General features: G+C 49.0%; 1 protein-coding gene across 3 annotated transcripts in view; it reads right to left on the reverse strand.

Annotated features, from left to right (window-relative positions):
* Positions 1–502: 502 nt before the first annotated feature.
* The window catches only part of Rassf2 (Ras association domain family member 2), a 38,629-nt gene continuing 12,981 nt past the window's right edge, over positions 503–26,150 (reverse strand). For all 3 annotated transcript variants that reach the window (XM_075962242.1, XM_075962240.1, XM_075962241.1), the window contains exons 2-11: positions 19,740–19,830; positions 16,501–16,576; positions 14,529–14,680; positions 12,403–12,491; positions 11,356–11,516; positions 9,497–9,598; positions 8,005–8,056; positions 7,391–7,512; positions 5,520–5,617; positions 503–889 (exon numbers count right to left, since the gene is read on the reverse strand). In XM_075962242.1, coding sequence (XP_075818357.1) covers positions 820–889; positions 5,520–5,617; positions 7,391–7,512; positions 8,005–8,056; positions 9,497–9,598; positions 11,356–11,516; positions 12,403–12,491; positions 14,529–14,680; positions 16,501–16,576; positions 19,740–19,798 — 981 coding nt within the window. In that variant the 5' untranslated portion in view covers positions 19,799–19,830 and the 3' untranslated portion in view covers positions 503–819. The remainder of the gene's footprint in view (positions 890–5,519; positions 5,618–7,390; positions 7,513–8,004; positions 8,057–9,496; positions 9,599–11,355; positions 11,517–12,402; positions 12,492–14,528; positions 14,681–16,500; positions 16,577–19,739; positions 19,831–26,150) is intronic.

Raw genomic sequence — 26,150 nt, forward strand, 5'->3', positions numbered from 1 at the left:
CAACTGAGAGGGCAGAATCACCCAGAAGCCTCCACAAAGCAAGAACAGAGGCAGAGTCCACTCTCTCCAGGTGTCCACACAGGACAGGACATTCATTGTGCTGCTATCTCCAACGATAACCTCTGCAGTGCAAAAACTCGCGGACACATTGCATCTGCCCCGCAGTGACCTCATGTCTCCATTTCACTGGACTTGCCCCAAGGGCGTGGGGCTTCCACGTCACTCATTTCCAAGGATCTCGCAGTCAGCCATCCTTCTTGGCAAATGGGGAGAAGAATCTCTGCTACAAACCTTCAGCCATTCTAAATGGTGAGCCTGCAGGACCCTCTTCCCTTTCAAACAGGGCAGGTATGTGTGACTGCCGTTGGCACTGGAAGGGGCAAAAGCCTTAGCTCCTCCCCTGTTCTTCCTGCCCAGGAGCAGTGTCTGCCACCTCGTGGCACCTGTGCTGGCTGCTTGGAATTTAATTGCATGTGAAAACATCAAGGAGGCACATAAGAAGTACACGTACGCATATATGAGTGTGCACACAAATACAGCCAGGTATGTGAGCACACACATACACACGCTCAGGTATGTGAACACACACACACTAAGGTATGTGAACACATACATTGTGGGGCCTCCTTAGAGAATAAAACAAAGAAGGACAGGGACCCAGAAATAGGGAACATTTCTTCTGTCTCCTACTCCAGGGAGCAATGCTGGCTTCTGGGGCGCTGCAGAGGTTTGTGTGGAAGGCCGGTGCCTAGCCTCCCATGGGTCTCCTCAGGTCAGCGGCAGCCCCTGGAGTGTCTGGATTCCTCTTGCTCCCGTGGCTCAGATAGTCTCGGGGGTCTCTGCTATCTCCTCCAGCCTTTGCCGAATCATTAGCCGAAGCACGGTGTACCTGAGGACCAAAGCAGCCTGAAGTAGATGGCAGTCTACAATACGTCTCTTGTGCCTCCCCTGTCACCCAGGCAACACCAGAGCCAACCATCCTGCTCCTTAGCTCTCGTCATTGGCTACTCTCGCTACTCCATACGCCATCATTGCTATTCACACTACTCCACACGTCATTGGCTACTCTCACTACTCCACACGTCATTGGCTACTCTCACTACTCCACACGTCATTGGCTACTCTCACTACTCCACACATCATTGGCTGCTCTCACTACTCCACACGTCATTGGCTACTCTCACTACTCCACACATCATTGGCTGCTCTCACTACTCCACACGTCATCATTGGCTACTCTCACTACTCCACACGTCATCATTGGCTACTCTCACTACTCCACACGTCATCATTGGCTACTCTCACTACTCCACACGTCATCATTGGCTACTCTCACTACTCCACACGTCATCATTGGCTACTCTCACTACTCCACACGTCATTAGCTACTCTCACTACTCCACACATCATCATTGGCTACTCTCACTACTCCACACATCATCATTGGCTACTCTCACTACTCCACACATCATTGGCTACTCTCACTACTCCACACATCATTGGCTACTCTCACTACTCCACACGTCATTGGCTACTCTCACTACTCCACACATCATCATTGGCTACTCTCACTACTCCACACATCATTGGCTACTCTCACTACTCCACACATCATCATTGGCTACTCTCACTACTCCACACGTCATCATTGGCTACTCTCACTACTCCACACGTCATCATTGGCTACTCTCACTACTCCACACGTCATTGGCTACTCTCACTACTCCACACATCATCATTGGCTACTCTCACTACTCCACACATCATCATTGGCTACTCTCACTACTCCACACGTCACTGGCTACTCTCACTACTCCACACGTCATTGGCTACTCTCACTACTCCACACATCATCATTGGCTACTCTCACTACTCCACACATCATCATTGGCTACTCTCACTACTCCACACGTCATTGGCTACTCTCACTACTCCACACATCATTGGCTACTCTCACTACTCCACACATCATCATTGGCTACTCTCACTACTCCACACATCATTGGCTACTCTCACTACTCCACACATCATCATTGGCTACTCTCACTACTCCACACGTCATTGGCTACTCTCACTACTCCACACATCATTGGCTACTCTCACTACTCCACACGTCACTGGCTACTCTCACTACTCCACACGTCATTGGCTACTCTCACTACTCCACACATCATTGGCTACTCTCACTACTCCACACATCATCATTGGCTACTCTCACTACTCCACACGTCATTGGCTACTCTCACTACTCCACACGTCACTGGCTACTCTCACTACTCCACACGTCATTGGCTACTCTCACTACTCCACACATCATCATTGGCTACTCTCACTACTCCACACGTCATTGGCTACTCTCACTACTCCACACATCATCATTGGCTACTCTCACTACTCCACACGTCATTGGCTACTCTCACTACTCCACACGTCACTGGCTACTCTCACTACTCCACACGTCATTGGCTACTCTCACTACTCCACACGTCATCATTGGCTACTCTCACTACTCCACACGTCATTGGCTACTCTCACTACTCCACACGTCACTGGCTACTCTCACTACTGCACACGTCATTGGCTACTCTCACTACTCCACACGTCATTGGCTACTCTCACTACTCCACACGTCATTGGCTACTCTCACTACTCCACACATCATCATTGGCTACTCTCACTACTCCACACATCATCATTGGCTACTCTCACTACTCCACACATCATTGGCTACTCTCACTACTCCACACATCATTGGCTACTCTCACTACTCCACACGTCATCACTGGCTACTCTCACTACTCCACACGTCATTGGCTACTCTCACTACTGCACACGTCATTGGCTACTCTCACTACTCCACACATCATCATTGGCTACTCTCACTACTCCACACGTCATTGGCTACTCTCACTACTCCACACGTCACTGGCTACTCTCACTACTCCACACGTCATTGGCTACTCTCAGTACTCCACACATCATTGGCTACTCTCACTACTCCACACGTCATTGGCTACTCTCACTACTCCACACGTCATTGGCTACTCTCACTACTCCACACATCATTGGCTACTCTCACTACTCCACACGTCATTGGCTACTCTCACTACTCCACACATCATTGGCTACTCTCACTACTCCACACGTCATTGGCTACTCTCACTACTCAACACGTCATTGGCTACTCTCACTACTCCACACGTCATCATTGGCTACTCTCACTACTCCACACGTCACTGGCTACTCTCACTACTCCACACGTCATTGGCTACTCTCACTACTCCACACGTCATTGGCTACTCTCACTACTCCACACGTCATCATTGGCTACTCTCACTACTCCACAAGTCCTTCCATACTAGGGCGACAGGGAAAGATGTCAACTCCAAGTTAGGCTCTTTCACTATGGCTATGAAGTGTGGCAAACGGTGTCTAGAAACACAAAGATATCAAAAGCCAGGGTCCACTGAGTGCTCACTCTGCCAGAGGCCCTGTGCACAGTACTCTCATAAACCTTAATCAAGGCTGAAATATACAAAGTCACCAGTATTTCACTTTCTAGGGGAGCCTATTAAAATAACAGCCCCAGATGGGTCTGCCTATACCAGTTCCTGCTCGCACAGAAGAAACCCTTAACTACTGAACATACAGTTTCATGGCTGGTGGGTGACTTCCGTTTCTCTAGGATCTTCCTGAGCCGTGACACTGCCGGAGTGGGCACCATGGTGCAGGGCGCAGGAGGCACATACCTCAAGCTCGGAGTGTATACTCTATAGCAAAGGCTATGTTAAAGGCTAGGACATAGTAAGTGTTCAATAAAATGTCGGTTGTTGTCATACTAATTGCTGAAAACAGGAAATAAATATGTGGCTTTATCCTCCAACACCAGATTAACAACCTTCTCTTATAGCTACAGAAGGCAGTCTGTTCTACGACTAACATGAAATCATCTATTCCTCCCAGAAGAGGTTTGCTGAACTCTTCAACCCCAGTGAAATTTCCAGAAGAAACACATCTGAAGGAGGAAGGATGTGAAGGGTTTTAGAGTGGGCGGCTCTGGCCATCTCTGCTGCACAGACCACCTTCCTAAGGTTCCCAGGACATCTGTGTTTCAGCATTCTCTGCCTGCACCCCTTCGGGACATGCCCCAGGACCTGTGCTGACCCTCAAATGACCTCCAGACTTTGTCCTCAAAAATCTCAGACCCTGAGCCTCATCTGAGGGAACATTAACTTCCTTCTGGGAGCCTCGTCACACAGCTACGACAGTACCATACCATCATCTGAAGGTGCTTCCTCCCATAGTTCATGTGTTTGGAGCCTCGTCTCCACATGGTGATGTTTGGGTAACAGTCAAAATAGTCTCACAAGACTCTAGTTAGTTCTTAAAGTAACAAGTTCTTATAAAAAGCTCATCCCAAGTCCCCCTCTAGCATCCTGTCCCTTATGTGGTCAACATTGCCATGCCATGTGCCATAAGGCCCTCACCAAAGCCAAGCAGATGTAGGCTGCGCATGCTCTTAACCCCCCCCCCCAAGAAGTGTGAGCTTAATGAACCTCGTTTCTTTTTAAATAGCCCAGCCCTGAGTGTTTGGTTACAGAAACAGACAATAGATTAAGACCCAGGAGAGAGGAACCTCCCTATTTCTAAAGTCAGATTCCATCGAGATTCGAGGCCGGCACATTCTTTCCCAGAGTTCTTTCATAAAAGGAAAGGAAAAGATATTCAGCTATCTCATATCCAAGTAAGCTGCTGACACAAGAAGCGGGAAACAGAATGCCACTCCTCATGTCCCTGTCTGAGAGCTGGGTCTGCCAGTGGCAGCCCTCTGGTACCTGTCCCCACAGGGCAGCAGAATGATGTATGCTGTGGATATGTTGTATTGCCATTGATTAATAAAGAAGCTGCTTTGGCTCAATGACTTCACAGAGTAAAGCCAGGCGGGAAATCCGAACAGAGATGTAGAGGGAGAGTAGGCAGTCGGGGAGACGCCATGTAGCTGCCAAAGGAGAAAAATGTAATCCACCAGCCAGAACCTTACTGGTAGACCACAAGCCTCATGGTAAAACATAAAATAATAGAAATGGGTTAATTTGGGCTGGAGAGATGGCTCAGAGGTTAAGCGCACTGGCTGCTCTTCTAGAAGTCCTGAGTTCAATTCCCAGCAACCACATGATGGCTCATAACCATCTATAAGGAGATCTGGTGCCCTCTTCTGGCCTGGAGGTGTACATGCAGGAGGAACATTGTATACATAATAAATAAAAAGAAAAAGAAAATGGAAAAGGAAACTGCTCTGTAATTAAATCAAAGTAAATGTTAAAAAAATAAATGGGTTAATTTAAGATGTAAGAACTAGCTAGCAATACGCTTAAGCTATTAACCCAACAGTACTGCAGTTACTACAGTTTCTGTGTGATTACTTCAGGTCTGGGCAGCCGAGAACAAATGAAAGGCCTTGGCCTACAGCAGAACGATTGGGGCCCTGACACCCAGCCTGACCCAGACACCATGCTCACTTGCGCATCAGTTTCTCCACCTCCCGGTCTTCTTCCTCCTGGAGTTTCTGGATGAAACTTTTAAGGACTGGCATCTCAAACTTGATGTACTGGGCCACCTGGGAAGAGGGAGAAAAGAAACCCCGTTGTTACAAAATACTTTTGCCATGGCTCTCCTCAAGGCACAAAGCCATCAGAAATCTAATTTCCTACTAGCCCAGGATTTCCTCATTCTACCCCAGGCTGGTCCAGTCTGCACGAAGAAGCCTGTGTTTATAGGATTCCATCTTGTGATTTCTCAGTCCTCATTTAACTAGTGTGAACCCCAACTCCAGGGAGGACTTCACACAGAAAAGGACTTCCCTCTCATGCAGGGATTCAGAGAAGGAGCTCCTAGGGCTGGGGGTGTAGTTGGGGGTGTGGAGGGTGGGCTCTAGCTCCCTCCTGGAGCTAGGAGGCTGGAAGCAGTCTCTAAGCTCCATCCCCAGAACTGCAACAAATCAAAGACCAAATAAGACCTTAATAAACTGCTGTGCTCTCCCCAGATGGGATATGAGGAGTCATCACAGCCCAGACTCCTGTCTCCAGTCTCTAGGTAGCCAAATAGGCACTTGCTTTAGGGAAGAGACTGACCTGGTCCAGAGAGTTAAGACAGGGCTTTCCCTCCCCAGCCAAAAAAAAAAAAAAACCAGCTGAGCAGTAGTAGCTCAACTACTAGATTACCCGAATTTGGCCACCAATATAAAAACTGCTTCCCACAGTAGTGGTGCATGCCTTTAATCCCAGCGCTCAGGAGGCAGAGGCAGGAGGATCTCTGTGAGTTCAAGTCAGTCTGGACTACAAAGTAAGTTCCAGGACAGCCAGGACTATTACACAGAGAAATTCAGGCTTCTCAAAAAAGAAAGAAAAAGAAAGAAAACAAACAAACAAAACCAGAACCCTGACCTACTCTCTCAGCTTTCCTCCGGGTATTTAATACTCTCCTCTACAAATGCTGAGCCTGCCTGGGTCCCTTGTGGCAGCCACTGGAATTTCTGCAGACTTGACACATTCTAAATGAGTGGAGGCTTAAAATGAGCCTCCACGGATTGGACTAGTTTCTTCTTTTAAAAATTGTTTACAGATTTATTATTTGTGTGTAATATGTATGCATTACATGTGTATGAAACATGTGTAACAGGTGCTCAAGAAAAGGCTTGCATGTACTACGGTGTGTAGGTCAGAGGGAAACTTTATCAGAGTGGCCCAGGAGGGGAGGAGACCCCGGGGAGTCTCCTGCCTCCACCCTCTGTCTCACTCTAGAGCACTGAAATCATCGGCACATGCTGCCACACCTCGATATATGTGGGTCCTGGGGATTCGAACTCAGGTCCTCACATATGTACAGCTCTTTACCCACTGAGCCATCTCTACAGCCCCTGTACTGGTTTCTCAGGCTCCAACCACCTGCCCTGGGAAAGAGAGCCCAGGAAGCTGCCCTTCAGTTGGGTCTGAATAGGATATAAACTCACCTGAGCCGAGCACAGGGCTGCTGCTATCAGCTAGCAGAATCATGAGGAAAAGAGTGAATGTCATAAGGTACTTGTATTTGGGGGTGCTTGTTACTGTACTAACACTCAAGGAAAGAAATTCCCTGATGAGTTCTCAGTGTTGGGAGCCTGCTTCCAGAGTCCTCAGGGCCCCAGCGCCCTCGGGAGTCTAAAGAAATTTATTCCTCTAACAATCCCCACAGGACCCACCCTCAACCGCTGTCAAAAGAACCTGATATGAAAGTATGACAGCCATAGGGACAAAGCTCTGGTCAAAAAGCCACACTGTAACCCAGTAGGTCTTCTCCCCCGCCACCCCGACCACTGCTGCTGAGGACCGACCACCACACAAAAGGGACTCACATCATAGGTGACCTCCTCCACCTGGTCCTTCTCCATCAGGAAGACCTTGGAGACCTGTTCACAGGGGCCCTGGAGGATGCGGGCGATCAGGGGGTAGTCAGAGTTCTTCAGCTTCTGCTTCTCTGAAAGCGATAGAATCAAGGCACCCTGAGCTAAGCCCAAGAGCTTTCTCACCAGGAGTGGTGGCTGACTCAGGAGTTCAAATGGGACAGGCAACTTAGGAGATGCAGCCACACAAGACAGGCTGCGCTGGGATGAACTACTCAACATACGTGTTGTTAAAAGTAGCCCTCCACACACACACACACATACACACACACACACACACACTACCATGCCTCAGACCCTCCGGAAGGCGCCACTCAGGAGGAACTGGGCATCTGCCTCCAGAGAAAATCCAGTTCATTTTCTAATAGGCAGTTAAGTTTGAGGATCTAGTATTACAGCCCACGCGGCATTCCCTGGGGCACCTGTCCCGCAAGCTCACCAGGCTCGGGGACAAACAACATTTAGAATTTTAGGAAACATCAACGAAGGAAGAAAGGGTTTTGCTTTGAACTTGCTATTTTGAGTTAATTGAAGGATCTGACGTGTACTGGGCCCCTCAGACTCACCACCACTGGTATGGACCACGTACAGGGCAAACTCCTCTGCCGAGTTCTCAATCTGAATCAAGAGGGGAAAAAAAAAGAGTGGAACATCCCAGCCGAGGCTTCTACAAAGTAAGAACCTTTTGTTTACAACCGAGGAGGACATGCAACAGGCAGGGAACTGTCAATCACGCTAGATAATAGCAGCGGAGCATCCTTCACCCGCAATGTCGGGAGAAGACATGTTTCAGACTTCAGAGGTTTTCAGTTTGCGGATTTTGGCAGGAACTTTACCAGCTTAGCTTCCTTCTACAAAAACCTGAGACCCGAGGCGACAACTGAGTCATGTCATTGCTCGTTAAGTTTCTGAGGTTGGTGCATTTTAGATTTCAAGCTTTTGGACCAGAATAGTTAACACAAATCAGAATGGGAAGCCCACACACTTAACCTGTGTTCACTCATACTGTGACATCCCATAACATGAGAGTGAGCACCACCCTCCCACAAATAAGAAAGCCAGGGCACAGGCGGGTTAAGGCAACTTGCCCCACCCAGCTGTCTGGCAGGTGGTCACAGGGACCCAAACTCAGAGCCTTGCGTCCTAGGTTTCACTGACTTCCAGGAAAAATAAGAATCCTCTAGGCAGTCAAAAGTGAAGTGGGCAATGGTGCTTGCTACATAAGCCTGGCAACCTGAGCTAGATCCCTAGAGCCCACACAGAAGTGGAGGGAGAGAATCAACTCCACAAAGTTGTCACCTGACTTCCGCAAATGCATCGTGGCACATGCACCTGAACACGCATCACGGCACACGCATACACAAATAATAAACAAAAAATTAAAAACACATGAATGCAAGGGCTGGGGGTGTTTGTTGCTCTGTGTGAGGACTTGGATTTGAGTCCTAGCCCCACGAAAGAACTGAACATAGAGATAAAAATAAAATCGTTGGAAAAATAAAAAGAATACTAGCTAAACTCATACATATAGTCCCAGCTAGTCAGGAGGCTAAAGGCTAGGATCTCTTGAGCCCAGGTGGTTGAGGCCAATCTGGGCAATATAGTGAGGTCTTGCCGGGAGGTGATGGTGCATGCTTTTAATCCCAGCACTCAGGAGACAGAGGCAGGTGGATCTCCATGAGATCGAGGCCAGTCTGGTCTACAGAGTGAGTTCCAGGATAGCCAGGACTATTACACAGAGAAACCCTGTCTCAAAAAAACAGTATGAGGTCTCATCTCAAAAAAAAAGTAAATAAGCAATCCTTGGTGTTTTAATTGCCATCTTGACACAATCTAGAATCACTGGGAAACGAGCCTCAGAGAGGGATGTCTAGAGTCTGTTGGTCTGCGGAAGTTATCTTAATGTTAATCGAGGCGGGGGATCCTCTCACTGTGGATGGGACAATTCTCTAGGCAATGGATCTGGAGTTGTAGAAGAGTAGGGAAACTTGCCAGGCTCCCCCACCCCACCTCCCTCCCTGACAGCCCCGAGGCTCACAGCCAATGGCGAGAACTTACCTTAAACTTGTTGAGCAGCAGCTTCAGGACCTGGGGGGTGGTCATGGTGCTGTTGATGCGGACGTTGGTGACAGAGCCATAAGCTGGCGTGAAAACTGATGTCTGTCAACAAAGGGGGCTCTGGTTTAGGGCAGGAGTGGGGACAAGGACCGAGTCTCAAAACCAGCGAGTAGGGGGCCCAGGGACAGTATTCAAAACATGTCGAGGAGAGCCCCAAGCACTCTGGTCAGCGTCATCCGTGGATATAGACAAAGTGGCCCTTAGGGTTTGCCCAGCTCAGACTATGCTTCCCTGGCAAGTTCAGGTCTGAGCTCCAAAGAGCAGGGTTAGAGTTGAGACCAGATAGGCAAAACATTCTCAGAGACCCTTCCTCTGAGAGACCAGCCTCCCACCACGCACTTGGGCATGAGGCGGTCTCCGGCCACCCTCCTACCATGCACTTGCTTCTGGTGAGATTTAAGCAGCAGAAAGGAAGAGGGGGTTAGCTAGCTTGGGGTCCCTGAGCTGAACTACCACCTGTAGGCTTGCTCAAAAACAGCCATCAGCTCTGGGGGTCAGAGGGCAGCAGAGAAGAGAGTAAATCATCACGGTCCCTTTTCAGGGAATGCATTGACAGCTTGTCAGAGAACCAGAGAGAGGCAGCAGGTCCGGGCGGGCAGGCGCCAAGCCCTTGTCTTCTCTAGCTGGCGCCAGGATTTGATTGACAGAACACTCTCAGTTCAGCCTAGCGGTGGAAAAGCTACAGGCGGCCTGCCTGCTCCATGACTGGGCCATGGAATGAGAAAGGAGGGAAACTCAAGTCCCAGGGTAGAAATTAGACAAGTTTGCATCCTGAGCCGATAGGACGAGGAATCTGGGGAGGGGATAATACTAGACTCTGGGAAGATTGTACCACCCTAAAGATCTCAGCCCACTGGGAAGTATAAAAACCCTTGTTTTGTACCAAATGGCCTGCTAGCCTTCTCGCCTTTTCTCTAGCATGCCACTGACTTTGCCAAGTCATGAAATAAACTCTTGTGCTTTCTCTACGGAGTCTCTAGTACTCTTATTATAAAGTGGGAATCAGTGCTGCTCACATAGAGTGTTGGGTGCTGGGGGAGGCCAGGGGTGGGAGCAGGAATTAACTACACAGATTGACATGCCAAGACAAGGAGAGGGGTCATGAGATGTGCTCGTGCAGTTTTGAAAGCTAAGCCTGCTTCTGAAATCTCCCACACCTAGTGGAAACTATTCCTCACCCAAAATACCCACTATCTCAAGAAGCCAGCAAAAGCCCCCATCTCATTCACAACCCTGAGACTGAACTGAAAATGCCTGGCTTCTCTGGGTATCCCACTTGTCAGGAGCCATTTCAGGCTTCTCCTTTCTCACGTCTCACAGGGCCTTGAAGTGGAAATCTTGAGACAGAAAACTTAAAGTTAACTGAGACACTGTGTACTGACCTTGGAGACTCAAGCTCCAGTAGGCACCTCAGAGCGTCTTCTTTGTTTGCTGCTTATCACTAACAGCAGGTGCTCTAGCCACTGACCTTGCAACTGCCCAGCTTAGCTGCCTAGCTACTGAGCCCCTCCTTCCCTTCCCCCCTTTCCCCCTTCCTCAGTTCCCTCCTGCCTGAGCTCCTCACTGAGGAGTATATAAGACGTAAAACTTGCTTCAATAAATGGGATGCCTTGACAAGGAATACTGCTTGGCGTCCGTTTCTCTCTCCCCCCATGTCTTTCAGATAGTGCCTCTTCAAGACCCTGGAGTAACTTAGGACCTGCTGGGCGGGTCATCCCACTTCCCTAGGATCACATGGCCATAGCACTGAAGTGGCAGATGCCCAGAAAGCAGCGATGTCCCTGAGATGTCCCCTCTACCTTGTGGTTGTAGAAATGGCCATTGATAGAGAAGCGATGGCGTCTGATTCGCCGCTGGTCACTGGATGTCCTCACATTGCCACGGCGACGCACCCCAACATCGCTGCGTGTGCGCATCAACTGTGGGGTGTCCTCCTGCACAGGCTTCAGGCCCCTGGAGTCTGAGAAGAAAGGGGGGGGATGGACTGTTTGCTGGAGCCCAATTCCCTTCAAGGCTGACACTGTGGCACCACTGTTTCCCTAGAAACACGTTTTATAAAAATGATTTCCTGCTGGAGGAGACATAACATTTAATTTACGGAGGAGTTAACAGCGCACAGGTTCCAAGCACAGGCCTCAGTGCCAGCCCCCAGGCTCAGATTCCAGCTCTGTCCCCGCCATGTTTCCCTGGCCTGTTGTACCTCCGTTTTCTGGAGGGGTAACAAGAGCCTCTGCTTGTAGGATCATAGTGAGGGTGTAAGTAAGTTAACACAGAAAACAGGGCTGAGAACAGCACCGGACTCAGGCTAAGCCTGAAGCCAGGGCGTGCAAGACGCTGCAAACAAGCTGCCTCAGGGCACAGCCAGGGAGAACCTTGAGGGTATGACACTGAGTTGAAATCAGCCAGTCACAAAAGGACGTGTACTTCATGAATCAGCTCACGTGAGGCGCTCAGAGCAGACACAGTCACCGAGACAGGAAGTCAAATGGTGGCTGCTGTTGGTGAGAGGCCTGAGGGACTGGGGCTACTGACGAAAGTTGTCACTTGTCTAGAGAGAGGATGAGAAGGAGGATAACCACTCCAGGAGGTGACAGCAGGCCATCTGCTTGGATCTGTGTGAATTTGCATGCATTTGCTTGTTCTATCAGGAAGGGTGCTGCAGGCTGCTCTAAGGAAGGGAAACTAAAGGGGAGGAGGAGAGAGATTTTAAATTCTTTCCTTTTAACTTCTTTTTTAAAAAAAAGATATTGATTCATGTGGATTTTATATATTTATACAAAAAAGCTACAGGTTAAAAACACAGCTGTTGTCACCCACATGGCCTCTAGCTGGAGGAGCTCACATACCTGTGGGGCTGGGTGTCTCGCTGGTATCAGCGGGCGCATCCACTTCTGAAATCTGGACGGTGGGCATGGTGAGGGGCTTCAGGGTGGTGCTGAGGGTGGCAAACACACAGATCTGTTTAGCCCCTGAGAAGACATGTCCCAATTTCATGGCCCCCTTCCTGCAATGGGAGACTTGTCGCATGCCATGCAGGAGGGCATTAGCACACATCAGGCAAGCAAGAGACAGGCAGGCTGTGCTGGGCATCCAGGGGGCTGGTCTGGACCCCATTGTAAGTGCTGGATGGGGGCAAGGAACTCGGGAGAAAGATGTCCGGCCCCACCGCTGTAGCAGTATAAACCCTCAATCTGTCAGGCCCAGCAAAGCCTGTGTGTGGTCTGTATGGAGTCTCAAAGCTCGTGGGGGTCTAGAACTCATTTTCTCAGGATTCCAGGCTCAGTTTCCTTCTGTTGGAAGAATATCTCAGAAACTGCCTCTGGCATCTATGGCTCACGAGTGATGAATGCTCTCAGGGCTTCAAGCGGGAGAAGGGACCACAACAGGTCACCTGAGCTGAGATCCGGTTTTGCTGTGGTGACTGGGAGCCCCAAAGACAAGTGGAGGCAGCTCAGAAAAAATACATCCAAACCCAACAGGGGGTTTGGCCTAAAGAGAGAATCCTGTTTGATACCAAGGACCAAGGTGAGAAGAGTGGGCGCTTCCTAAGGCCTGTGTTCCTATGATGATAGTGTTAAGGGAAGAAAAGTACAATTGAGAAGCTGCAAGAATTTCTCCTCAGAGCTGCCTAAGTTTCAGCCTGCACCCTTTAGAACATAGCAGGTGCCTGGCCCAGGTAGCACCCCTCTCTCTGGGGTCCGGAGCAGAAACTGGCGTTGGTATCTCACACACAGTCCTGTCTGCAACCTTTAGAACATAGCAGGTGCCTGGCCCAGGTAGCACCCCTCTCTCTGGGGTCCGGAGCAGAAACTGGCGTTGGTATCTCACACACAGTCCTGTCTGCAACCTTTCAGTTTTGCTAGCATCTGGGACACACTTCTGAAAGTCCTTAAAATATTTACAGGCTTCAAGAACCAGCTTGTTGTCAAGGGGAATGGAGGAAAAAAAACCCAAGAATGCAGACTAAAAAAGGGCATCTCCAACTCAGGGCATCCTGGGGAAATGGGATTTGCAAACCCATCTCACTCAAAGAACAGAATGTAACAATCTAGAGGTCAGGGCTGAGCAGCGAGGGTCTAGTTCACCGGAACTGAACCACGGGAGAAGGCTTCTCTATGCCCAGTGGACGGAGGAACAACTTCCCTCCTTCATTTCTCTTGGGAAGAGCCAAGGTGGTTTGAGAGTTTGGCTGGTCTGTAGCAATTTCTCAACTAAGGAGAATGATACACTTGGCTGTGGAATGTAACAATGTTCCAGGCAGCAGGCAGAGAGGGAGGGCTCAGTTCCCCTTTAAAGCAGAAAGCACATCACTGTGGTTTTGGCCCAGCTTCCATCCCCACTCCACCCAAGCTCTGGCCCTAACGCCACCCACCTCAGCAAGTTTCAAGGGGAACAAGGCTAGTCACTTGATCTTAAAACTGAAGTCCCAGAGAGAACAAAACATCTTCCTGGTGCTGGCAACCAGCTGCTCATTTGGGAGATCAGGGACCTTGCACTGAGGACCAACAGGGGACCCCCTAGACTACTGCCTGTGTGCTATGACCTGGTCCAGGTGTACAACAGGAGACCCCTGGCTGACCTCACTTGGCTGCCTCAGATAGAACATTCCTTTTCTTCTATTAGCTTCCACCAAGATTGAGAAAGCTTTGGTTAGGAGGTTCAAATCCTAGATGTCCCTGGAACAGGCCCAAATCCAGCTGGGAGGATGTGTGTGGGTTGGCACCCTCTCAGAAGCCTGCAAACTTGGATCAGTGAGACTAAGAAGAACCCTGGAGAGTCCAGGGCGCTCCTGGAGGGAGGACCCGCTGCCACCCTGTTCCTCAGTGCTTTCCCCTTGCTGACTCAGCACCGCTCCTCCTCACCCTGTCTATGGAGTCAGGTCAGAGGCCCCTTTCTCCCCCTCCCAAACCCACAGCAGACAGCAGTGGGGGTTCTAGGAACTGGACCAGGAGCCTCAGCTTCCGTCACTCACCCCTGCGCGCCCAGGTTACAGCCAGAGTGCCAGGAGGAGGAGGATGGAGGCGGACGAATGCGTTCATGGTCATCCTGCATCTGGAGTCGAATGGGCCTGCGCAGCCCCCAGGAGATGTTCAGCAGCCCCTCCACAATGAACTCGTCTTCCTCCTGCCACGAAACAACCGGGGTGCTGAGCCCAGAGTGGTGTGCTGTGAAGTCCCTAGCTCTCTGCAGCTGACCTCAAAGGTCAGAAGCACAAAACTTTCTGTGGAGGGACTGAGCTGGGCGAAGGCAGCATGTGGGAGATTCCCCAGCAACGTGCTCCCAAACCCGTGTCTTTGAACCTGAGATACACGTGTGCAATTCATCAAACCCTCTTATTGTCCTTAACCTAATGACTTTAAGGAAATCAGAATACAATGGCCACCAGGTATGATAGTTCATACCTCTGGTACCAGTGCTGAGGAAGCTGAGGCAGGAGGATTGCCATCAGTTCCAGGTCAGTACGAACTACAAAATGAGCACCTAACTAAAAAAGACCAGGAAGAAAGGAATAGAGAGGAGGGGAAAAAACAAAGATGGAAGGAAGGAGGGAGGGAGAGAGGGTCAGGATCTTAAAATAACAGAGACTGGCCTTACTAATTAGAAGCAAGAACAAAATCCTTGAGCCGGGGCTGTTCCCCTTGTGCTTAGCAATCCAACCCAACTTGGGTAACGGGGACTCAATGCTTTCCCCAAGTTTACTTACAGAACACACTCCTGAAGCAGGACTGTTGCCTTAAAAGGTGTCAAGTGTCTGCCAGCTGCCGGGCTGAGTTTTTAAAGCAAAACTCCCCTGTGTTTGTCGTAGTCTAACATACCCCAACACTTCCCAAGGGGTGAAGAAATCCTTCCGGAATTCCAAAGCTATACTCAAAGGTTGTTGACCAACAAGAAGTCCAATGTAGAAGCTCCCTAAGTGCAGCCCCCCCCCCACCCAATCCTATTCAGGCTGCGAGATCTCAGAGAGGAGCTACAGAGTCTTTCTGCTTTGATTACAAGATGTTCCCACAGGCTATGGTCTAAATGTTTGGGTCACTGCTGGTGGGAACCTTAGGAAGGAGGTCCAACTGAAGGCAGTAGGTCACTGAAGTAACTTCCTGTTTGTCTCCACTCCCTACCTGCTATGAGGTGAAGAAATTCTCCCACATGTTCCCACCACTAGCATGTTCTACCTGGGCACATGAAACCATGCGTAGACCACGCCCTCTGAAAATGTGAGCACAAATAAATCCTCACTCTTTTTTAAGTCGTCTGCCAGGCTGTGCATTCACGGCTACACAAAGTAATCCCAGGATAGAAGCAGGCCAGCCACGCTGGGCCCATGCTCACAGCCCAGCTGCCAGTTAGGCCCCTCGAGGGCCAGGCTTCTTTTCTTCCTTCTGAACCCAAGCTTTCATGAGCTTTCAGAGCGGGGCCATGCACACCTTCCCAACATCTGCTCAGTGGTCAACCAACCTGAGCCAGAGGATCATCCTCGTCGGGAGGGCGAGACAAAACAAAATGGCAGAGGAATGCAACAATGTTAGGGCAGCTGGTGTTCTTAGGGAGAAGGGCTTTGTGTAGGCAGGGCTGTTTATATGGTTTCCAGCTGGCCAGGACTGGCATTGCGCCTTTATTTTGCCTAATAGCAGGGTGGAATTTAACCCACACTAGGACTCGAAGCGAAGTTCTTTAAGAGACAGGGAAAGCCACTGTGCCTTGTTTTCTGTTCCCTAACAGCTTCCCTTAGCGGCTGAAAGTCGCAGGTGCTCTCTCTGTGTGAACTAAATCACCAGGTACCGATCACTTGAAAATGTGTTCTAGTCAGCCAAGTGCAATTGAGCACAAGTCATTCTAAGCAGATTCTTTACAGTCTATAGAGACAGATATGAAATGAAGTAAAAGGACACCCATTGACATCCTAAGTCCCGGTGGGGTCATTTGCCATGGCAGGACGGACACCTTACCTCTCGGTGTCGCAGCTGCAGGTTCTGGCCTTCATAGTACAGGTTGTAGGTCTTCAGGTGCAGGAGAAGTTCGTTCCTAGGGGAGAATTACATCACCAGCTGAAGCCATCACAGTGCAGCCATTCCCTCTCCTGCTCACCCCCTCAACTGGCCTCAGTGGCCCTTTGAGTCTTTGTACACATGGGTGTGCACACACACAAACCCACACACATGTACACACATGCATGGAGAGTTCTGCACCAACCACCCCATCGGCACCTTTCCCCATGACCAAGGTAAACATTAGGAAGCAGCTTGGAATATCATGGCAGCCTGTAGACAAAGACTGGCATCGCCAGCATTCTGCCCCAACCCACAGGCTAGCAGGCATAAGTCACAGACTCAGAGACAAATGCCCTATCTGTGCCAGCAGGAGTTCTGCTTCTTGGACCTTCCTTCTCTACTGCTTGCTGGGAGTGAGGACCGGGTGACTGCTATTGGCTTTCACAAAGCTCTGAGACTTTCAGACCTTTTAGGAAGTTGATAGAGATAACTTAAGACTGTAGGAGGATCAGCTTAAAGCACTGTGGAAACCAAGACTGTGGATCACAAGAGTCTGTTTTCTTCAATGGAAGGAAGTGAATGATGCTTAGTCACCGGAACACCAGAGTGAAAAGTGGGCAATCAACCTGGTGATTCTTTGCTCTTCTATTGTCTCCGCCTGAATCCCCCAATATCCTGAGCATTGTTCATACCATGATCCTGCAGTGAATAGAGCGCATAACTAGGACAGAGGACCCACGTACTTGGCATCCTCCACCAATAGGACCTATCCTGATGCTCATCACAGAACTTTCTCCAGGCCCTACCCTGAGCTCTGTTTATCAGCCAATAGAATCCATTCTTATTGTAAAGATCACAGGTCTCAAGTTCTACTATGTTTAAATGTGTAAGGAAAGTAAACCATGGGCTCAGTCCCTAAAGGGTTTGACCCAGTGCCCACAAAGATGGCACCATCCTGAGTCCCATTCTCCACCCTCCCATGGATCATTCCACTGCAGGCCATGAGGTTTGCAAGGGGTGAGGATGTGCTTGTCCCTGACATTGGGGTTCGCTGACAAAGCCCTGCTGTTTAGCAAATTCCCATAAACAGAACAGATAAATAAAGGAAGTTATCGTCACGCAATGGAGCAACACAGCAATGAATACACGAAAGTACCACATACTACACGGATGAAGCTCCTGTGTCCCACGTTAAGTGGAAGAAGCCAGACCCTTGGAGAGCCTTGAACAGACATGGGCCTGAGGAACCTTCAGGATCCTGCCAATCTTCTACTCCTGATACATGTGCCTGCTGTTTACACTCCATGAAGGACACCCGGTGACAGCTTGGGAGGCTACCTACCTTGTGTGCCACCTGCTTCTCAGGGAAGAGGTGACCGAGCTCAGCCCTTCTAAACCCAGCAGGCCAGTAGGAAGATTTTAGATCCCAATAGAGATTGTGGATCCCAGTGGAAGTCAAACCCACTGGAGAATCCGTGAGACTCAAGACAAGTTAAACCTCAGTGATGGAGTCATTCTACGCAAGCTGGACTGAGTTAAAGAAAAATGTGACCCCACAAAACCCCAACCAAAGGCTCGCTGTGCTATTCAAAATTCTTGCTCACTAGAAGTCTCCAGGGAAACCCTTTGGTGAAGATTCGAGAATGTTCTGGATCTCATATAACAGGCAGCTCTACATGGCCAAGTGTAGTGTCTACAAAAATTTAGTGTCTGATAAGCTAAATAATTTTTTTTTTAATTTTCGAGACAGGGTTTCTCCGTAGCTTTTTTGGTTCTGGTCCTGGAACTAGCTCTTGTATACCAGGCTGGCCTCGAACTCATAGAGATCCGCCTGCCTCTGCCTCCCGAGTGCTGGGATTAAAGGCATGTGCCACCACTGCCTCGGCTAAGCCAAATAATTTTTTTTTAAAGATTTATTTATTTATTTTGTATACAGCATTCTGCTTCCACATATGCCTGCATGCCAGAAGAGGGCACCAGATCTCATTACAGATGGCTATGAGCCACCATATGGTTGCTGGGAATTGAACTCAGGACCTCTGGAAGAGCAGCCAGTGCTCTCTTAACCTCTGAGCCATCTCTCCAGCCCAAGCCAAATAATTTTTAAAGGTGGGGAGCATCCAAGAGCTAAAATCCCTGTGCTGGGCACGAAGACATATGGTTAGACTTGCAGGGGGGACAGCTTAGTGTTCCTCTTTCATACCTGAGGCCCTGGGTTTGATCTCAAGGGGATCGGAATCAATGTCTGCTCAACCTCTGGTGTTTTATCAACAAAGCCTGTTCCACAGACATTAACGTACAGGAAGCCATGGACCAGACCCTTCTCCTTTTTCCTCCCTCATAGTATGGAACGAACTGGGCTTGGGTTGTCAGGCAAGTGTAGCAAAGGCTACATGCCCAGCTCCTTTTTCTTTTTAATTTTGAGAGAGGATTTTACTAAGTTACCCTAACCACCTTTGAACTCAGCACAGCCCAGGCTAGATTTGAACCAGCAATCCTTCTGTCTTAGCCTCCCAAATTGCTGGGATTAAAGGTGTGTGTCACCAAGCCCACGCCTATTTTAGTCAAAGCCATGGCCGTCCATGGCTCACTACTGCAGCCTTGTCTTTCCCTAGGCAACACCCCAGCAGGGGCAATGAGCCACGTTTGTGTCCATTTATGGCAGCTGTGGCAAAATACTAGAGACTGGGGAGCCTCAAAACAACAGGATTTCATCTCTTAGTTGAGGCTGAGGAAGTTAAGATGAGGCGACAGCTGATTTAGCATTCAGCAAGGGCCAGTCCTTCATGTCTCCTCCCTGCTTCCTCCCGTGGCAGAAGGATGCGCCAACACCCTCTGGCTTTTCTTAAGTCCATTCATTCCACAGATAAGGTTTCCACTCTGACAGAAGCCCACATCCCACTCCATCACCACAGGCTTCAGACTTCACAGGGAATTTGGGGGTACACACACTCAGAGCCTAGCAAGCAGCCAACAGCCAATCCCTCTCTCTGGAAGCCTTGTTTAAGTTCCCAAAGGTGCTGGGTGGACTGGTTACTGGGGGCATGTGTTCATCTACAGCTGCTGGTTATCTCTCCCGCTCTCACTAGTCCGCGTTTGGCTGCCATCTGCTCACACAGATGAAACTCCTCTCCCGGTGGCCTCCGTCTACCCACAGATCCCCGGCAACGGCTGAGCAATATTATAAGACATCTTACTTGGACATGTATTTATCCTGTCCGCACGGGACCAGAGCAGTTTGGTGCGTGTAGTCCATCCTTCCCTTCTCGTCTCATCAGAAGAAGAGGCCTGTAATTGAAAGGAGAAGCCAGAGTTGAGAGCCAGGCTATGACCTTGGCAGAGCCAATAGGAGACAGAAGGAGACAAAACCAGCCGGAATGGCTCCTCTTTGCCCAGATCCACAGCTGGAGCAGCCCAGAGTAAGCAAAGCTGATGAGATGCCATTCTAACCCTGTACCCTCACACCCTAGAAAAAACACCACGGGATAGAGCAGGACTTCTGCCCCAGCCAAGGAAAATATGGAAAACAAAATTGGTCCAAGGATGGCCAAGGAGTCTTCTCTTGAAAGGACATCTGCCCCACAGACCAGAGTCTCATCCTGCAGGGACCTCTCAAAGTCTACTGAAGTTGACTGAGGGCAGGGAAGCACCTGAAATGTCCAAATAAGCCATGCCCAGCAGTGCAGCCTAGCTCGGTGAGCGCCCCTGGAGTGCAGCGTGCAAAGGCGATTCATTGCTTGGGAAAACAAGTAATGGATTAGGAAACCCTGTCTCATTTGTTTCATCTCACAGAAACATATGCATGTCTACACCGCCCAAGCATACGAAACCACATATTCAAATCTGGTCCATGATAGGCCAGTCTTCACCCACTGACATGTGTAGCTGTGGGTCTAGCCTTCACCCACTGACATGTGCAGCTGGACTGTGTTCTGTTGTGGGCCTAGCCTTCACCTGCTAACATGTGCAGCTGAATTATGCTCTGTCGTGGGTCTGCCCTCATTAGATGATGCTTGCCAGCCTCCCTGGCCCCTTCCTGCTCAAAACCAGTAGCACTGCCCCAGCCATGATGATCACAAAGGTGTCTAACACTGAGCATGGTGACACATGTCTGCAATTCCAGCACTTGGGAGGCTGAAGCAGGAGGGTCACAAGTTTGAGGCCAGCCCAGGCTGCATAGCAAGTTCCAGACAAGCTTAGACTACAGAGAAACGTGCTCAGCCAGTGCTAGCCCTTCCCCCTACCCACTGTACTTAGCCAGTGCTAGCCCTTCCCCCCACTCCACTGTACTTAGCCAGTGCTAGCCCTTCCCCCCACTCCACTGTACTTACTCAGCCAGTGTTAGCCCATCCCCACCACTCCACTGTACTTAGCCAGTGCTAGCCCGTCCCCACTACTCCACTGTACTTAGCCAGTGCTAGTCCATCCCCACCACTCCACTGTACTTAGCCAGTGCTAGCCCGTCCCCACCACTCCACTGTACTTAGCCAGTGCTAGCCCGTCCCCACCACTCCACTGTACTTAGCCAGTGCTAGCCCGTCCCCACCACTCCACTGTACTTAGCCAGTGCTAGCCCGTCCCCACCACTCCACTGTACTTACTCGGCCAGTGTTAGCCCGTCCCCACCACTCCACTGTACTTAGCCAGTGCTAGCCCGTCCCCACCACTCCACTGTACTTAGCCAGTGCTAGCCCTTCCCCCCACTCCACTGTACTTAGCCAGTGCTAGCCCGTCCCCACCACTCCACTGTACTTACTCCAGCAGGCGCCTGCTCTGCCTTCCTGCCACTTACCACCTCGACACTACAGGCACCAGGCATCTTCCCCGACAGACTTTAGCATGTCTGTCATTAAGCAGAGTTCACTGTGCTTGTGGAACCAGAAGGGGCCTGCCCTGATCATACCTTGAACTGGATTCCAAGGGAACTGAGCCAGACCTCTGACCCGCAAAACTGTCAGACAATAAAACTGTGTTGTTTTAAGGCCCTGAGTTCGGGTGATTTGTTCCAGCAACTATGAGAAATGAACAAAAGGTTTCCACAGCCAGAGTGAGACTCATAGCCCACCTGTGTCCTCAACTCATAGCCCTAAGCACACAGTGGGGTCTAAGTTCTAAAAACTTGGGTTTTGTCAAAAACCCATCAAAATCTAACTACAAAAACAGGAAGAAAACAATAAGGTGGGCAGAGTGTTTTAAAAGCTTTTCTTTCCTTCTGAAGTGGCAGTTACTCTCACCTTGCAAATCTCCCGAAAGGCCCCTTCCTGCGCCCTTGCAGGTTTGCACACTCCACGAGCACTGGCCGTGTGACTAGCTGTGCAAAGCAAACGGTTCCCTGCTCTCAGTGTGCAGGGGGGGTAGACAGAAGGAGTAAACAGTTCCGTCAAGGGGGGGCAAGACCATGGTGGCCCCCAGGAAGGACACGACATCTGAGTTTAGGTTGGGGCCTGGGGACCAGCTGGATTCAGTGACCCCCCCCCCTGCCCCACTAAGGTGTGAGTGTAAACAGCACAGGGTAGATGTGTCCAGGCAGAGGCACACCTGTTGCAGAATACTAGTTTAAGATGAGTTACATTTGTTTATGCTGTGGAACATCTGTTTAATGATGCAAAGATATGTGGCGTTTTAAAAAAAATTATTTATTTTTTACATACCAATCCCAGTTCCCCCTTCCTCCTCTCCTCCTGCTTCCTCCCCCTTCCCCCATCCGCTCCTCAGAGAGGGTGAAGCCTCCCCTGGGAAGCCAACTAGGTCTGCCATATCAACTATGTTGTGTTCTTTTATGTTGCGTTTGTTTAACTCTGTAAAGTTGTACTACTTTGCCTGCTCAAAACACCTGATTGGTCTAATAAAAAGCTAAACATCCAATAGCAAGACAGGAGAAAGGGTAGGTGCTGTTGGCAGGCAGAGAGAATAAATAGGAGGAGAATTCTGGGAAGAGACAGAGGATCAAGAAAGGAAGGAGGGGAGGATGCCAGAAACCAGTCACCCAACCATATAGCCAGACATGGAATAAGAAGGAAAGCAAAGCTATACAGAAATAGAGAAAGGTAAAAGCCCAGAGGCAAAAGATAGGTGGATAATTTTTTTTAAATATTTATCTATTTATTATGTATACAACATTCGGTCTGTGTGTATGGACAGAAGAGGGCACCAGACCCCATTACAGATGGTTGTGAGCCACCATGTGGTTGCTGGGAATTGAACTCAGGACCTCTGGAAGAGCAGGCAATGCTCTTAACCTCTGAGCCATCTCTCCAGCCCCTGATAGATGGATAATTTAAATTAAGAAAAGCTGGCAAGAAACAAGCTAAGCTAAGGCCGGGCATTCATAAGAAAGAATAAGACTCTGTGTGTATTTATTTGGAAGCTGGGTGGCAGGCCCCCTAAAGAGTTCAAAGAATAAAAAACAACCAACAACCAAACCCTTTGTACAAGATGGGAGTGTGAGCCTCTGAGTTGGAACAGATAATGTCGTGAGAATGGAGAGTGTTGGGGCAAGCTTCCAGGTAGCCCAGCCAAGAGAGTGGGCAGAGGGGAAACAGGAGATGCGGTGTGCTGACAGCCTTTAGGACAGGGTATCCAAGACAGCGGTGATAGTGGAGCCAGGAGCTGGTGGTGCAGCCCAGGGAATGGATAGACACTTGGAGCCTGGCTGGAACTACATGAAAGTAGTAGGGGACTTTGGTCAGACATTCTATAGGCAGGTTTCAATGACAATCATATTCATGGTAAAGAATTGTTGAGGACTATGGACCCCCAGACCCTGAATTTCCTGTGAGCCTCTGCCTGCCGGAGTAAGCAACTTGTTTTCCTATGTTTGCAGCTGCTCTAAGCAAACAACTTGTTTTACAGCTGCTCTGAGCACGAGACCCTCAGGAGTTCCTGATGGCAAGGGAGTGGTTTCTGGTGGGCTTGCATCTGAGAGTTAGGGCGTGACCATTCGTCAAGGAGACCCTATATAAGCTGCCCTGGACCATAATAAAGAAAACATTCTTCTCTCTCTCTCTCTCTCTCTCTCTCTCTCTCTCTCTCTCTCTCTCTCTCTCTCTCTCTCTCTGTGTGTCTGTGTGTGTCTGTGTGTGTCTGTGTGTATTTCAATCTCCAGGCCCTTGCCCGACTCGCAAACCGTACCGTAGCACATATGGCAGGAGTTGCGCTACAAAGAATGAGACTGACCACTAGCAATTTTCTCACCTCAAACACAGAAGAAGTGCTATTGTAGTCTTTTCTTTGCCTAATTCTTTCTTTCTTCCATTATTGTTCTTCTGAAAACCCTTATCCCCTCTATCTAATACCGTTCATCCATCCTCCAATCTGTGTATCCTCCCAACCACCCATCATCCTCCCACCTATCTATCTATCTATCTATCTATCTATCTATCTATCTATCTATCTCCATTCTTCTATCTATTCATCCATCCATCAATCCATCATCTCACCCATCTTTCTGTCTCCTATTCATCCTTCCATCTTCCATCCCTCCTCCCCATCCCTCCTTCCATCCATATGGCCATCTGTCCATCATCATCTTCTCGTCCATCCATCCATCCATCCATCCATCCATCCCTCTTCCCATATACCCATCCGCTCATCTGTCCATCTATCTCCCATCTATCCACCATCCATCTGTCCATCCATATACCAAGCCTCCTATCATTTCCACCCATAATCTCCAACCCTTATTTTCTTCAGAATTATTTAACTAGTCTCAAACTCACCAAGTGTATTTTCTGTAAAGCTCTCTTTGTTCACTGCCTCCCTCAAAACCTATAATTTAGTAATTTTGTTTTGCATCTGAAAGCAATCTACCCTGCTCTTCAGACAGTTCCTTTTTGATACCACATCCTCTTAAACCTCCTGGGAATACCAATTAGAGAATAGGAGCCGTCTGTGTAGTTATTAAAATCTACTTGATACTAGAGGCGAAATAGGCAGATCAACAAGACAATACACATCCAGAATTAGAACCAAACATATCTGGAAACACGGAATGCGAGCAGCATCTCCAAATAACAGAGAAAAGACATACTAGCCATAAATGTCACTAAGGGGCCGGCTGGCCTTGGGACAGAGATGATGCAGAGATGGGAAATGAATTCTCTTTTATGCCTTCCACCAAAAGATTATAGAGGCACTGAAGTTTCAATGTTAAAAAATAAAAAGGTAAAAGACTTTGACATGTGTGTGTTAAACTAGATATGAGAAAAAGAAACCTTTCCCAGTCAAGATTCAAAATCCAGAAACATAATACTTTTAAAAAAATCAAAGTTTTCAACTTCTGTTTTTTTTTTTAAAAAAAAAATTTAACCCCATAGAAAGTCAAAAGGCAAATGGGGGAAATAGTCACAATGCACATGACAAACAGTTAATGTCCTTAATATATTAAAAAAAAACTTTTAAAAAATTCAAGTTATTAACAAATCTTTGAAAATTTTTCCATCTCTCTTGTGACCATTTTTACTTGCCAGATTAATAGAGTCAAGTCATCTGGCAGCCCCAGTTGTAGAAATTCCTCAGCGCCTCTTCCTAGCCACAGGGCAGTCTTCCCACGGGCATAGCCAGAAATGGTCCACTATTGCATCTGCATAAGATATCTGCCCTATAGACTCACATTAGGCTGCCCTTTTTCTCTGGCCTGCTTTCTCCTCACATATTTTTCCTTATTTTTATGCTTCTTGGAGTGTAAGGTGAATACATCCATAGGCTACCATGTTGTCGAACTGACATGGGAAGTAGTTGCAGGTGGGTTGCAGGACCCTCCATCTCCTCCCAACCAGCTAGAAAAATGAAGCTAAGTTCACACACAACTCAGGCAAGCCCCAGAGGATCCTAACAGTGGCCTGAAAATTTAGAATTAAGTTCCTCACAGGAGGAGGGTCAAAGGAAGATGGTTGGTGGAGTTGGAACGTGGGTTCAATTGAAGACTTCCTCCAAGGGTGACCCACAGCTTCTTTGCCCTTGAAAAGGGGACATGGCAGCTGCTGGTTGTAATCCTCCTGCTTTCCCTGTTATTATCTAGAATTTGTAGGCTGCTGTACTCTAGATGCCTTGGAGGGATCGTTTATGAGCATCATGTCCCACAGTGCCTTGAGATCAAACTGGTGGTTGCCATGTCTTTGTAGAAAAGACAAGAAGAAAGGAACCAGAGGCCACATCAGCTGGCATCCTGGGCACAGGGCAGAAACTCCCAATGATTTACCACAGTGAGAAAGGATGAAAGAGAGGGAAGGAGAAAGAAGAGAGACAGAAGAATGGAGAGAAAGAGGAGAAGGGGACAAGAAAGAAGGGGCAAGCAGGGTGTAGAGGCGCACGTCTTTAATTCCAGCACAGGGGTGGCAGAGGTAGGAATCTCCTTGAGTTCAAGGCCAGCCTGGTCTATGTAGAGAGTTCCAGGTGAGCTAGGCTTCACAGAGAGACCCTGTGTCAAAAAAAGAAAGGAAGGAAGGAAGGAAAAATGGACGGAAGGAAGGGAGGGAGGAAAGGAAAGGAGAGAGGAAAGAGTGTGTGCGCACACACGAACACACGCACAGAAATTTCACCCAATTACTAACATGAAGCTGCTCCTTGGCACTCTAAACCTTTGCCTCTACTGACCTTCTGTGAACAGG

This window comes from Microtus pennsylvanicus, chromosome 2 (genome assembly GCF_037038515.1).
Source record: "Microtus pennsylvanicus isolate mMicPen1 chromosome 2, mMicPen1.hap1, whole genome shotgun sequence".
Classification (NCBI taxonomy): domain Eukaryota; kingdom Metazoa; phylum Chordata; class Mammalia; order Rodentia; family Cricetidae; genus Microtus; species Microtus pennsylvanicus.